The sequence below is a fragment of the Anabas testudineus genome, chromosome 21 (genome assembly GCF_900324465.2).
Source record: "Anabas testudineus chromosome 21, fAnaTes1.2, whole genome shotgun sequence".
Lineage (NCBI taxonomy): Eukaryota > Metazoa > Chordata > Actinopteri > Anabantiformes > Anabantidae > Anabas > Anabas testudineus.
Genome location: NC_046629.1, coordinates 10,472,304 through 10,487,339, shown reverse-complemented (window position 1 = coordinate 10,487,339; position 15,036 = coordinate 10,472,304). Strand labels below are relative to the sequence as shown.

Genomic DNA, 15,036 nt, shown 5'->3' with positions numbered 1-15,036 from the left:
AAAGTCTCTTTGTCTGTTCTGTTTTATTTTCGTGAGTTTGTCTCTTTATAAGTCAAATTAAATTAACTTTCTCAAGCAAAATTGATGTCAAGGCTGGTGTGTATGAAGACACTGTGAGTAGTTCATTCAAACACTGGAAAATACAGTCAGATGTTCACATCTGTTTATCTATGGCACATCACCTCTCAACATGAAGTGAACAGGAATCAAACCTCTGACCTGGTGTTACTGCTGCCCCAAATTCACACTACATACTTATTTAGTGCCCGTTACCTGCATCGAAGAACAATATTTAATCAGTTATTATACAAAAATATGGAACCAACAGAAAATTGTACAGCATGTATGATTTAAGTACATGAAACTGTCTTTGGAAAGTCACAACCACTTATACATCACAAATAAATAACCACACGGTGGCGTCGCTTGACTTGCTATTGAGGAACTACTTAAACATTTTCATTCAGACGACACCTTCAGTGAAGTTTCATATAAAATATGTTTGAGGCTTTTTCGTTTTTCATTTCGGCGTCGACACACAAAACCAAACACAACCTGAGGTAACGTGTAAAAAGAAAAGATTGCCAGTACGAAAACGTACAACAATTCAGTCCCTGAAAGAAAGATTCATAGACACGCAATATATCTACTAAACAAATAACACAAACGACAAGTCCAGCAGAACTGTAACCACCACAACTGAATATTGTCCATTAAATTAAAATCCATGAGAACACTGAGCTGTTCTGGGTCTCCATTATTATATAACAGAGGTCCCAGAGTGCTTCAGAAGTCTATGTACAGGAAATGTCCGTGTCACAGGTCACTACAGGGGCTTTTACTGACCACCTCCATTATGAGAGGAGAGATATCGTCGGGCTGGATGTCCTGGATCTGCAGAACCTGTTTACTGTACTCCTCCGTCATCGTTCTCATCTCCGTAAGACAGGCTATCAGTCTGGGGAACAGCAAGCTGGAGACACATAGGAAGCACAGAGGAAACACAGATTGATAAGTCAAAGGTTTCAGACCTAATGGGCTCAAAGTGGCGCTTCCCACTCACTGCTTGTCTGGGGCTGTTCTTTTACAGTCGATCCAGGTTTGTAGTGTCAACGCCAAGTTCTCCTGAAGTTCATCAATCACACCGCGTTGCTGCAAACCTGGACGATCTGATGGATCAAATAAAAACCAAAGCTTTACTAATTCAAGACAACACAAACGTGGCAACATTAAAAAAGATATTTGTATGAAATCGTTTTTTAAATGTGTGGACTCCAGAAACGACTGATTAGCAATAAACTGACAAAGATTCGCTGCTACCTGGAGAAAACAGGGACATGGCCTGAATGAGAACATATTCTTCCTCCTGCAGGCCCAGTTTACGCAGAGTGTGGTGAAATTTGAAGAGAGGCTCCAGCAGGAGCTGCTGAAATCCCGCTACAACACACAAAACAGCAGGAGTCAATGAAAGGACAGGAAGCAGGATGAGTGAAAGAATACCTCCTAATAATAATGTGACCAGTCACTGGATGGGAGGAAATGTTCTGTTAATTAATTAGTGACTGTGTTGTTGTACTGATAATATGTAATATTAATTATGTTTAATAATTAATTGGACCAACCTGTGTACAACCTGTGCACTGTGTGTGTGAGTATGTATTTGAGAATAAAAGATTTATTACAACTCTTTTGTGCAAATTGTACAAATAGAAAATCTGTATTATTAATTAATTGATTTATCTGATCTATGTTTGATTCACGGTGTGTGGCCAGTGATTTAATGGTAATGTCGCATGAGGAACAAGCTTTGTTGCTATGGTTATGTGCAGTAATAAACCTTGTTTATTGATCCAGGCCGATGGAAAAATTACCAACCAGAGTTATATTTAACGTGTGAAAATTCAGCCAGTCAAAAAAAAAAACACACAAGCTGCAAACAGTGAGCACACAGCTGGAAGACAATGACTGAAAACCAGCCGCTTTTTGTTTCATCTGTGGAATAAGGAGCAGAAAACACCAGTTTGACAGCATTCTGTTCCTCCACGTCACACGTCTGAGGATGTGATAATAGGCCTGAGCACAAACAAGCCATCACATGTCTGACAGGTTACAAATAACGAGCACAGCATAGGACTTACAGCATATGACTCAAAAGGTGCAAAGTTAATGGAAAACAACTCAAGTGAGGTGGAAACACCTCCACTTTGACCCTTTCTTCGGCTCAAACGACGTGAGCAAAGATCATGCGGCAGTGTAAATGTCAACCTGCAGTTGTTGACTTTTTAATCAAATGTTGTGGATCTACAGTAAAAATAGCAGGGACTTGATTTGAGTGAAGCTGCTTCTGATTTGATTACATTCATACACAACCTTGATACATACATGTAGGCTACGTTTGTTCTGTTGCTTCTTTAGTCTACATTGCAATAATCAACAAAAGGTTTATTTTAATACCTATGTTCTGCAGACGCTTTACAGTTATGACATTATCATTCACATAAGCACATGAGGCTAAATATGTTAAACATTTTAAAGATTGCAGTTTTACTGTTTCGTCCCTCCTCCGCTGGATGTTTTTTAAATTTTTAAAACTTATCCTCTTAACGTAAGTGTTTGCATTGATAGTCTCACCTCGTACTGCGTCATCTATGCAGTACGCCACGTGGCCACATTCCCAGATGCTCGTCTTGGTGTTGAACACCATGTTGAAGCGAATCTGCATAATTTCAAACGTGGCTCCTTTCAACAGAGAAATTTGGTCCCCTATCGTTAAAGACCTGTAATAGACCAGCAAGATGTTCCTCTAAATAAACATTACTTAAGCAAGAAATCAACTGTGACATGTTGGAATCGCACAGAGGTACACATTTACCTGAAGTCCTGAAGACCTTTGGAGAAACTAATGATGTCCTGGATCATGTACGTGGTGAGGTCCATCACGTGTGGAAGGGCGGTGAACACACTGCTTTTTCCAACTTCTTCTCCTTCTTGTGTTTCTTGTTTTTCAAACAAACCACACAGACTGGAGGATGAAGACGAAGAGGAAGAGGAGGAGGAGGACAGGGAGCAGGCGCGCAGCCATGTTCTGGGGTCAGTGGCAGATTTCCTGGCTGTTGTGCAACTGTTTGTTGGGCAGTCGGTCAGTGGGTTAAAGGGCTCTGCTGCAGACCGGCTGCACTCGCTCTCAGAAAAGATGACTCTGTCCATCGGCTGCAGAAAGAATCCGTCAGTCAGACAAGAAGTTAAGACGAGAGGATGATGAACACCTTAAACAAGCATGCAGCCGTTCACACACCCGAAAGCCACTAATGCGGGAAAATGCTGAGTCAAATGTTCTGCGGTGGCCACAGAGCAGCTCCTGAATAATGTCCTCCTGCTGGGACGAAAGCTGGGGGGGGATCTTTCTCATCTTTTTCTTCTTGATTCGGATCCTCCTCTCCAGCACCTCCTGCTCAGACATGACCACTACAGGGAAACAAAGACACCTGCATGTACTGTGATGTGAAGATTATAATAATGGTTGAATGGTGAACTCCTCGCACCACATTCAGTAATGTTAGTATTATTTTATGCACAGCGAAACAGACATTATTAAATCACACACATCGGCTTTAAAAACAGCAGATTACCTGTAACAGGTAAATGTTACCTACTTTCTCTGCGCATGCCTATGGCCTGGCATTTACGGAAGCGGCAGGCTTGACACGCCCGGCGATTGCTTTTGGTTACAATGCATTTATTCAGGAACAGACAGCGAAGCTCTGTTGTCCTCTTTATGGCCCGTCTGAAGTTATTCAAAAATCCGCTTAGTAACAGCTTACAAACATCAATCTGAAGTTAGAAATCACAGGCATGAAAACACATACGTACAGCATTCCTCAGATCTCTTGAGAAAAACAAGGATACAGGAAAACTAACTGCACGGGTGGAACCAGATGATAACATCACACTATTTATCTCAGAGGTATCATGTCAGCTGACCACACAGGTCCAACGTAACTCCAGCACATCTGAATAAGTGAGTCAAAGGTGAATCTGGTAACAGTCTTAATGTTAATGTTCCAATAATGTGCCTACATTAGTAGCCACAGATCAATAATAACCTTATATATGTATATTTATAAATGTTTTTCCTCCTCAACTCCTTTATTTGTAACTCATCTGAACTATAGTTGAACGAGTGGACTAGAAAATGTATTTTCTTTTTTTTCTTTCTCAACAGTTTCTCATTTAGTTCTTGCTTCGTTGCCTTGATGTTTTAGGAGAGATGTTTAAGTGTTTACCTTCCACTTGTTTACTCTTGATCCATGTACAATGCATCTTAAGTGTATATAGGTAGAGGTGTGTGTACAGGGTTTTTCAAGGTTTGTGATTATGAATAAAAATCTATATCCTGATGTAAATAGCAGACAAACATAATGGAGCACGAAAACATAAACATAAACCCATTTTGGTCATTTTATTCTCAGTTTTGTTTATCACCAATGAGCGACTACAAGAGCTTTCATTTGATGCACTGTGTCAGAAAAGATGTTTGATGTCGGCCGTCTTTCTACTTTCCGATCATTACACCATTATGTGATTTTATTGATTATATGAAAAGCCTTGAGAGCACGACATCGTCTTAACACTCATCAACAGCATTTGCGGTTTGGCAACTGGGGGCCACAGTTTCTGTGGGGGAAAACAGTTCATGCTCCTAGATATGGAACACAGAGAGCGCTATGGATATGTGAAAGCTGAACACTATATATATATATATATATATATGTATATATATATATAAAATACTACATACTGAAAGAAATATGTCTGAACAATATATATATATATTAATGTATATTGTTCAGACATATTTCATTGAGTATGTATTATTTTTTTTACAGTTAAGTATCATTTCCACAGTAATGTGGTTTTAGTGCACAATACTAAAAGCTTTAATTTGACGTATTCTTCATTATCGTTAATGAATAGGGGTCATGTCTGAAGGGTCTGATGACGTTACATTTGTCTGATGCAAGGACACTTGTTTTCGAGTTTCTTATGTCTAAATGAGAACTGAAATAAAAACACTTTTCCTGGAGTCTTTCATTAACATTTTTCATTTAAGCAACAATAAAGAGAAAAAAACCGTGAGAAGAATCACTGTCAGCTCTCTACTACACAGCATTCATGTTGATTATCATACTTAAAGCCACAACGACAAAGTAGAAATAAAGAACAGAGTCTGCGACAGGTGAAGGGAGAGACGCGTGAAGAGGGCCAGTGAAACCTCCTCACCTGAAGAAGCCCTTGCAGCCTTCACATGTCAAGGCGTTGAAGTGGTAACCCTTGGCCAAGTCTCCGCACACACCACAAGCTCTGGGCTCCTCATCTTCAGTCACCTTCCCCTCCTCGTCCTCGTCCTCCTCGTTTTGGCCGGTGAGAACATCATGCACGCCCTCCACTCCCGCGGCGTCCCTGCTCATCCTCACCTGACGGACGATAAGACAACATCGTAGCTTCATGTTGCTTAGTTTAGTGTGAAAAGTGGCAGCAGTGAGGTTTTCAGTGTTGACAAACACAAGCACACACAGCAGTGTGACATCGAGTTTCAAGGTCAACCAGTTCCTGCAAAACAAGTTGGTTGTTTTCTTTGTTTTTATCATTCTGCATTTAGAGAAGCCGTTCCGTCCCTGCCTTTAAAAATAAAAGTAAGAAAACTAAACTGTGCTCAAATCATTTTCTTCTGTTATAATTTGAATAAAGTTGCAGTGACACCTTGACTAAATGCTCACAGTCTATCAGTGGGTATTAAATAATGTCAAGTGCTCTGAAGTGTTGCAGCAGTACAGTGAATAGTGCACAATTTCAGGACTCTGCAGGGACTGTTAATACCAACAATTAGACTTAACTATGATGTTTTGCAATGATGCCAGGCAGTAGCAGAGCCAGAGATCGTGTGGTGGGTGGGCACCGGGGACATCTGGTGGGATATTGTGGTTAGATTTAGTCAGTTCTCTTTCAGAGAAGGCACGAAGAGAGTCTGCCACTGATATCACATTTTATCTAACACTTCAGAACAGGCTATTCTAGTTCGCATGTAGGGTGAATAGCGCCTGTAGGACACTATTCATCATATGGAAATATATTCCTGGGGGTTAAATTTACATGCAGTAGTGCACTTCATCAGGACTACGGCTGCTGGCATGTTGATTTGTGCTAAATATGTACATATTGGAATCTGTTTAGTGTCTGAGGAGAGATATAGTAAGAATCACAGAGCTCATATATTACTAAAGGACAAACACGACCCAGACAAACAACAACAAGTGATATTTTCTGTGGTCATAAAGGCTGGCTACTCTTGGCCTGCAGATGTCAGGCCCGTGTGTCACTTGTCATTTTAGGTGACAGTGATTTAACCTCAAACAGTAAAATCACGTAGACCTAAATATGGCAACATGAACTGTGTCAAAGGGATAAATCAAGGCTGATCATTTAGTGACATTTATATTTTTTGAATCTTTAACAAACCCTGGTGATGCATTTTAAAACTCATCTATAAACCACTATAGCTCAATTCATTTATGTTATATTATTAATATATTATTATTCTTAAACCACAAGCTTGATGTAATGTGCACTCCTGGTTGCACATTGTGCGTCTTTGACCTGCACTCGCACCACGTCAGACCCAGCAGCTTGCTGTATGTCCGGACCCCAGAGGTAAAACCGTTTTTGTTTGTGCATCTTTATCGTCACGGATCTCACTTTGCAGTGATCCTGTAACTTTGTAACATCGACAACAGACATAAAAACGCTGTGCTGATGTTGACAGGACCTGAAACAGACACTTTCTCTCTCCTCTCCTTTACCTGGTTAAAGGTCGAGTTTTGATCAAACAGTGATCGAGATCACTCCACTCACTGACTCGGTGAATCCAGATGTCCAAACAGCTGCAGACAGTCCGCAGGTTGTCGTCTCTCAGCGATTAATCCCCGTGGATTTACTCTTCAGCTCAACAGGTGGACGCGTTGTCAGAGGTTTGATACCGGGCGGGCAGGTCGCTGCAAACACTCCTGGCTGCAGCTCACGGGGAGGGCGGGGTTAGACGTCCAGCACCACCCACCTCATTTCTATCACCTTGGCACCAACCGTGACCTCATCACTGTGAAAGGTGACGTCACGCCGGCCGTGCTGAAGTCATACGGGGCTGGGTGTGCTGTGCTGCCGATCTGACATTTTGTCATTTGTCATAGTTAACAGTTCTCCTCGTGGATTTTCAGACTGCAGCTGTGTATTCAGTATTCATTATCATTATTATTATTATTGTGTGAATTTACCTTTTACTTCACCAGTGACATTTTGATTTGACGTCCTTGTCTTCTAGTGTTTCAAACTTCATTTCATTCTGATGGACTTAAATCAGCCACGAGTTTGTTTTCTACTGATACACACTAGTGGTGTAGATGGTGGTGTCAGGTGTTTCTACTTATTTTAATGAAGATAAGGTGGGCTTGTAGCTCACTGTACAATGAAATGAAGTACCACAAAGTACATCTTCTAAAATAACCACACCGTTAAATCAATTTCACCAAAGACTTAGCATGAACTTGACTTAACATCATTTATTATGTGATTGTTGTATTAAACTGACTTAGGTTTAACTTGTATGTACATAATAAAATTGTAGCTGGGAGTAGTTTTCCTGGTTAGTTCATGGTGTAAAATAAAAAAGGAAAGAACTGATGAATGAGGACTGGACAATGTCTTATAATTCTGGAGTATATTTTCTTGTTTCAACAAATCACCAATTAAACGAGTCGGTCACTTCCATAAACCAAAGACAACCCAAGAGGTTTTCTCTCTCAAATCAAAATGACAAATGCTTCACATTGGCTGATGAATAGAATAGAAAACACCAACACTGAGCTCGCAGATATCTACATTATAACCCTCATTGTAGTCCAGGTTAGTGAAGTTCCCAGACAGCAATGTAGCTTGAACTTGGGTCTTCAGTATATACAATAATTTATACTTTATACACTGCACTGTATATTATATTATAAATAATGAACCTTATACTTCAGTACTGATTATTAGAAATGTACAATAAATTAAAATTAAGACTTGGCTGCTTCTAACTACACTTATATTATATTGCTTTTTTTTTTTTTTAGACTTTAAACAGTGCCATGTTTCTCAGTTTCCTTTCTCTGTTCCTGGTCCACCTGACTGGAGCGCCTGTCAGAAGGACCGGTAAACTGTGAAGCCTCCACGGTGCTAGAAAGGGTCCCAGAATGCTCTGCAGCCTCCTGAATGATACTCCGAGCTGCCTGCAAGTGTCTGTGCTGCTTCTGGTGAACTGGGACACAACACAAAGGAAATCACAAAGTTCATTCTCACTACATCTGTATTAACTTTAATTCATTTGATATTTGATTCAGTGACATTGTGTGAATATAGTGAAATCATAAAATCTCCCAAACCTCTTTGCCTGACACTGATCTTCTGGACCTCTGGGATAAGAAAACTGTACACCAGCTCTGACACAATCTCCTCTGACTGAAGACTGTTCCGGCTACACACAAACAGATGTAAAAGATTTTTGTTTACCATACTTGGATTTGATTCTGACTACTGTACACCTTTAGGTCTCCATTACCTTTCCTCCATCGCATAAGCAATGTCATTGACCTCCTTTGCCCTCATGTGGATTTCCTCTCTGGCCTGCTGGTCAGCCGTCTGCTCCAAGGTTTCCAAGATTATGTCCTCTAAATACAAATCCACAGTTTCCTGGTGTACCTGCACAACCTGTAACACATTGATATGGCTGCACATGTTAGGTATAAATATACATGTATTACTTGCACACACATATTATTTTCAGTATTCTTAGCACACTTATGCTCAAAACACATACTGTATACACTCACTTGTCTGAAGACCTCATCTTCCTCTTTACGTCTGCGCTCCTCCACCTGTCTCCTTCCACTCTCCTCAGCTTCTCGTAGGCGACGGTCCCTCTCAGCCAGCAGTATAAAGGCATGGATCCTTCGCTCCTCCTGGAGACGAATCAGCTCCTTGGAAAAGGTGTCAAACAGGTATTCAAGCTCTGCACCTACTACTCTGGCCTGAAATGCCTCCTCTTGAGAGGTCTGGGAGGGGAGAGGAAAGGAGTAAACAGGTTGTTTGAAGTTTGTAAAAACTGTAGAAACTGAAAATGATCATGTGAATGAGTCTTTGTGTTTCACCTTGATTTCACGTTTGTCTCTCTGATTTTTCAGGGTGGTTAAAAGCCCTTTGTCAGCTTTCTGTAGCTCCTGCTCTTCCCTCTGCAATGCATGGACAGTCCTCAGTTCATGGATCAGTTCCAAATGGTTCTCCTTGCCCTTAAACATCTGTAAAACAACAACAGAAAGTAATTAATTAAGATGTCCTTACAATTTGAAACACAGGAAAGCATCTCCTGTAGGTAAACACACACACTTGCATGTTGTATACAAGCAGATACAATATGTTCAGACCTTGTACTGGATACTTCTTCCTCTCAGGAGTTTTTGAAGGTGGATAACTGCAAGATCTGTTTCTTCATCCCTCTAATGAAGCACATTTAAGTTAGTTAAGAAACAGCACCTATTTTTTATATAGGATGAACAGGTTTGGTATCAATCAGAGACATTGGCTAACCTCTGGTGGCTCCTCGATTCTGGGAGTGACAGGACGTGGAACAGGCTTCTCCTTCTTTACAAGAAAACGTAAAGACGTCTTTGTCACTTGATCATCATCCTCCCTCAGGGCCTGTGGAGCCACAATCGTTAATCAATGTATACTTAGAACTTGCTGATATGCTTAGTGAACATATTTCCTTTTTCTTTACCTTGTATTTCTTCATCAGTTCTACTGCTTTACCTACAGGGGGTTTGATAACATCTTTGATGTTGCAGACTTTGGGTTTGGATCTTTTCACCCAGGGACTTAGGGCTGAGGCAGAGAGTCCTGCTTCCAGCTCTAACAAACCTATAAAAGTAAAATACCGTTGTCTCTAAGGTGATATTATGAAAATTAACTACTCAGTTCCATTTGTCCACAGACATTTACTGTAGATGCAGACCTTCATATGTGTCTAAATAATGACTGTTAGATTCATTGTTCTTCCGGGTATTCCTGTTGGTGAGTGTGTTCCTGTGTGTCTGGGAGGCGCAGACCTGAGAATCTGTAAATTCTTTGAGAACACCACTACGCTCTGGTTTCCTCTCTACGTTTCTCCTCTTAGCTTCCAGTTTTCTCAAAGCTATGGACAAATCAATAATAAAAAAGTAGAGAGGGATCAGAGGGACTGAAGTCATTATATTAAGTATTGTATTAGAGCATAGGCAGCGGTTGACTTACACCTGATGTAGTCTTTGTGGATTTTGTGTAACTTTGTGTCCTTTTCTTTTTGATGCTTAGAATATATTTGATTCAGTCTTTCATTTGTAACTTCTTTCTGTGCCTCATCTCTCTGATGCAGCAGGTCCTTCAGCACAGCAAGACGAGCCTCTTGCAACCTGTCCACCACCACAGAAAAAAAGATCATTACAGGACAACATGGCTTGCATGGACGAGAGGGTTCAACAATATTACTTACTAAGCCAAAAACTTGATATGTCCTACATACTTGGTTTATAACAAGGTACACATACCTATTAGTCTCAAGTATTATATGGTTGTGGCCATTTGATTTAAAAAACTGCCTTTACAACAGAGGAATTGTGTCAACTTGTTCTCATTCTGCTTCAATGTACACTAACTATTTATGACCACTTGGGAGCAGCAAAAACAACCAATAAGCACAACAATGACACTGACTGTACTCACTGAGAGCAGTAAGGGTTAAACAAAAATAGTGAAGTTGCAGCCAGGAAACCAAGACAGCTGAGAGATGTGAGAAGGTTATAGCTTCTCTGTAAGTTTCATGTTTACACATCCATTGCAAATATATACAAAATTAATTAAGCTGTGGTAATGATTTAGAAATTTGACATGTTCAGCTTTGGGTTGCTACTTGTTTGACAGGTATACATGGTAGTTTAAACATTTGAGATAATTAGTGAGTTATCTCTTTATCCCCTGGACTTTATCCTGCAAAATGTCGGAATATGATCCCCTCTCCCCATGAGAGTACACCTGACTCAGACAATCTCCTGCTGTGCGCTACACGTGTGTATGCACAACTCTACACATTGTCCAGATCTGGTTCTCCCAACATTCTATATATGTGTGAATGACTTGTCTTAAAAAAAAAAAAAAAATTTGCTGAGGTGCAGTACCACTCACTTTTGGATTTGTCCTTCTCTGAAAGCCCATTCTTCGGCCTCCATCTCCTCCATCATGCGCCTCCTCTTGTCGAGTTGTTTCAGGTCATCCAATGGAGGAAGGCTGGCTTCCCAAACACGCTTGGCACGTGCCCGCGCAATCATTTCCACTTCTGCCAGGCCTGCAGGCAGACCATGACCTGTGGGAATAGGTCATCAGAGACTATTTAAATGACTATTTCAACTTGCAGAGGTGAGAAGAGGTACAAGTATACTATGTAACTGAAAGGTAGATGTAGACTTTTCTGCTGAAAGCACCAGTAATCATACATTACTATCTATGACTGATGAAGATACAAACAGTACCCCAACTCAAAGCTGCCAGTTGCAGAAGCTCTGAGGGACTTGCCCCAGGTTGTATCAGATACTCAGGACTGTATGGGTCAGTCTGTGTTTCACTTTCTCGGTAGTCTGTCTGGACCCCCACTGTGTGGGTGAGTTGTAGCTCAGCATTCTTTGCACCAGTGATAAGGTTTTCTCTTAGGAAAAGAAAAGAAAGAAGTTACAAATCTTCCAGCAAAAAAGAAAAGTAGAAACAGCTGAAAAATGCATTTATATGAGGGACCTGTTAAACTTACTTTGGCAAAGCAAAAATCACATCCGATGGAACCTGTTGTGCAAAAGGAATCAGTGGGCTAAAGAAAAAAGAGGTGAACACTGTATCAGAGATAATGTAAATAGAACTGTGGGCAGCATGGCACTATGACAAACTGTCATAGTCATAGACAAACTGTCATAGTGCTAGGAAGAGATAACAACTACAAATTAAATTCATATGACTATATTGCACCATACAACTCAAAATTGTAGACCAGCTAGTCAAACCGTTTAAAGTATTTCCAGCGATCAGCTCCCGTCACTTGACCCTCCTCTCTTGTAAGCCATGACTGAGCATTTGGAACAACCCTGTCAAAAATGATAAACAGGAAAGGAACAGAGTTTCTGTTTTTGTGATTAATACTGTTGATCTTGAATTATACAACTCATGGCAGTAACTGTAGTTGCTCATTAAAATAATGTCTATTTGTGTTACCCAGCCAACTGCTGCAATGCCTCCTTGCGCTGTTCTGTGTAGCCTCGCCAGCTACGATCAATAGAGATTGGTACTGGGTCTGCTGGGTCCAGCCGAACAGTATACCGTGGGTAGTGGGACAGGTTACTGAACATAGACCCAAACTCTGGCACCCTCCTCTGAGCAAGGGTAAGAGAAATACGCTCAGTATTTTTGAGAGAGCTAATTTTGTTGTTCTTTATGTAAACAGGAAGAACTAAGAAACTATATTGGGTTTGCTTATTGTTTGGCAATAGGGACATTCAGTTAACAACTTGTGACTAGTGAGGGGGAGGTAAACAGAAAGTGGGTATGTTCAGTGTTCATCTGCTTTACTCTACTTTTTAATCTTATAATATACAGGATAGCTGTTGTCTAGTGAAGTTATTTGTAACTATTATTTCGTTAGTAAGCCAAAAAAACTGTCGTCTTAAACTTACTTGTAGTAATGTAATGTTAATTAGTCTTTTAAATAAGAGGCTAAAGCATCTCGCTTGGGCTTAAACTAACGTTGACCCACTAAAATGTGGGACTAATGAGGACGACACTTACGATGCGGTCCTTAGACGCATAGGCCTTGAGGCTGGACCTGGCGTGGTCTACCTCCGAGGACACCGTATAGACTGGATCTGTGGCGACAGGTTAACAGGTCAGCTAACAGCTAGCTCGGTAATTACCAGGTAAGCTAGCAAGTTTGCAAAGTTAGCTCGTTTACTCACCATACAAGTGGTCATAAACCCGTTGCTGCCTAACAACTTTATCCGCATCATTTTTCTTAGTAAATGTGCGAGTGATAGACACGCTCATATCGTATTTTAATTAAAAGCCGTATTTTTCAATCGACAACGATGTAGAATTAACGTTAGCTAAGTGACTTCTGCAGTTTTAACGATGTAACCATGGAAACGGTAAACTTCCGCTGGGGGGCGGGTTAATCAGTCTCTGCACTGATTGACAGTTGGGGCTTCCAGTTGAAATGGATATGAAACGAAAAAATAAATGTGTGATTTATTAAAATAAAAAATTTATAGGGAAGCAACGAAGAAAAAGGCGACTTCACCTCCCAAAGTCCATTTCAGTAAGTGTGGTGTGTGTGTTTTGTGCACTGTGAGGATAAAGCGCTCCGTACTTCCGACTAGCTTCATCTCCATAGCAACAGCAGCTAAGGCTCATGGGTATCGTAGTACTTAGAGCTACTGTCGATGTCAAACTGATAAAGATAAAAAACTAATTTCTTAGAAATGCAATTTTATTCAAAATAATGACTGTGATATGACTGTGTGTAAATATTATACGACACGTCTTGTAGAGATTTTAAAATATAGTGTTATACGCTGTGTAGACTATACTTCCGGGACCCACAGTTCCGCAGCCGTACTTTGAATATGACATGCAGACAGTTCGGATGATGGGTTTTTTCCACAGCGACTTAAAAAGTGAGGCACAAAACAAACAAAACAGCGAAGTCATGCAGAAAACTCTGAACGGAAAGTTCAAGAAGTTCAGTCAGATAGGTGCTAGATAGGGTAATTTTAACTGTAGTCTATAGCGTTCAATTCAAATACATACAAATTCATACAAAGCAGCGCATGTTGGCTGCAGTGGTTTTGCACCTAAACCAGGAGGCGGAGTGGTGTGTTTATCTCAAACGAAAACATTTTAAGTACTGAAGTACTTTAAGTGGTTAAATTGAATTTTAATAGTAAAATGTACTTTGATATCACAAAACTTAAGTCACTTCTTGGTAAGCATGTTGCATAGAGTGAATGAGCCTTTAAAAAAAAACCAAAACTATTAATAATATTCAGAACACATACTTATTTTTGTACACACCTAGGTCTTTTTACAATTCAAAGCATATTTTGGGCAGCTAAAAAGGTTCATTTTGACATCTACAGGAAGTATGCATTATCTAGGGGAAACAGTGCACACAAACACTCATACCCAATGTGTCAAAGAGAGTATTTCTCTTCTCCTTATTGCCTCTGCCTTATCACATTATCCCATATTTGAAGAACTAAGTTCACTAACAGCTGGAACGTTTTGCAATTTTGTGGAAAAGCTGACTCCTTTGTGACAGCCAGTGTGCCAGCTCAAAGTCAGCTGAGCTTCTTCTGCCTCTATATTAAACAAACTTTATCTAATAATGGATTTTTAGAAAAGGGGAACAGGCTTGTGGCTGGTTATAGATGGAGACATACTTGTTAACAACAACAGTACTGTTTTTTTTTTTAATCGTAAAACCATCAGCTATAATAGATTTTATGATGAGTTGCAAACGAATGGAAGCTTTAACTTGCCTTTCACAAGTTATTAACCTTCACTGACTGTTTTTACAGTTGTTCTGTAGCAGAGTTGGCGTTAACACAAGTAAAAAGACAAGAAAATGCTTAGTTTTTATTGTTCATCCACCCTATCTGGTTGCATATAGGACAGTTAATATCAAGATGTGTCATTGCACTGAAGACTGGTGAGCCACAAACGCCGCATAGAGCTTGCAGATTAAAACCACAGATATGCAGGATAACTACTAAATGTGTTGTTGTCAGTTAATCTCTCGTCTGCAAACAGGGGACGGAGTCAGTAATAACTGAATGCACCCACATTAACGCTTCATAAGCAGCTGTGTAAGCAACTTTGTTCTGT

The 15,036-nt window shown here is 40.2% G+C and overlaps 2 protein-coding genes across 4 annotated transcripts; both read right to left on the bottom strand.

Annotated features, from left to right (window-relative positions):
* Positions 1-6: 6 nt before the first annotated feature.
* Positions 7-7,050, bottom strand: nr1i2 (nuclear receptor subfamily 1, group I, member 2). 3 transcript variants are annotated; one of them, XM_026375681.1, is made up of 9 exons: positions 6,858-7,050; positions 5,281-5,474; positions 3,654-3,784; positions 3,296-3,465; positions 2,873-3,210; positions 2,632-2,777; positions 1,321-1,437; positions 1,064-1,169; positions 7-973 (listed from the first exon to the last, which is right to left on the bottom strand). In XM_026375681.1, the coding sequence occupies exons 2-9, from the start codon at positions 5,466-5,468 to the stop codon at positions 817-819; spliced, it is 1,353 nt and encodes a 450-aa protein (XP_026231466.1). In that variant the 5' UTR covers positions 5,469-5,474; positions 6,858-7,050; the 3' UTR covers positions 7-816. The 3 variants fall into 3 exon arrangements, with proteins under 3 accessions (XP_026231466.1, XP_026231467.1, XP_026231465.1); XM_026375682.1 differs by having other exon boundaries at positions 6,910-7,050; XM_026375680.1 differs by having other exon boundaries at positions 5,281-7,050.
* A 619-nt stretch (positions 7,051-7,669) lies between these two features.
* cfap91 (cilia and flagella associated protein 91) lies at positions 7,670-13,292 on the bottom strand. Its single transcript, XM_026375679.1, has 17 exons — positions 13,110-13,292; positions 12,943-13,019; positions 12,373-12,530; positions 12,165-12,245; positions 11,918-11,974; positions 11,646-11,818; positions 11,302-11,479; positions 10,375-10,532; positions 10,097-10,276; positions 9,863-10,002; positions 9,673-9,783; positions 9,510-9,581; positions 9,237-9,383; positions 8,919-9,140; positions 8,648-8,796; positions 8,472-8,563; positions 7,670-8,347 (listed from the first exon to the last, which is right to left on the bottom strand). Exons 1-17 carry the CDS (start codon positions 13,195-13,197, stop codon positions 8,166-8,168), a joined length of 2,265 nt encoding a protein of 754 aa, XP_026231464.1. The 5' UTR covers positions 13,198-13,292; the 3' UTR covers positions 7,670-8,165.
* Positions 13,293-15,036: the final 1,744 nt, after the last annotated feature.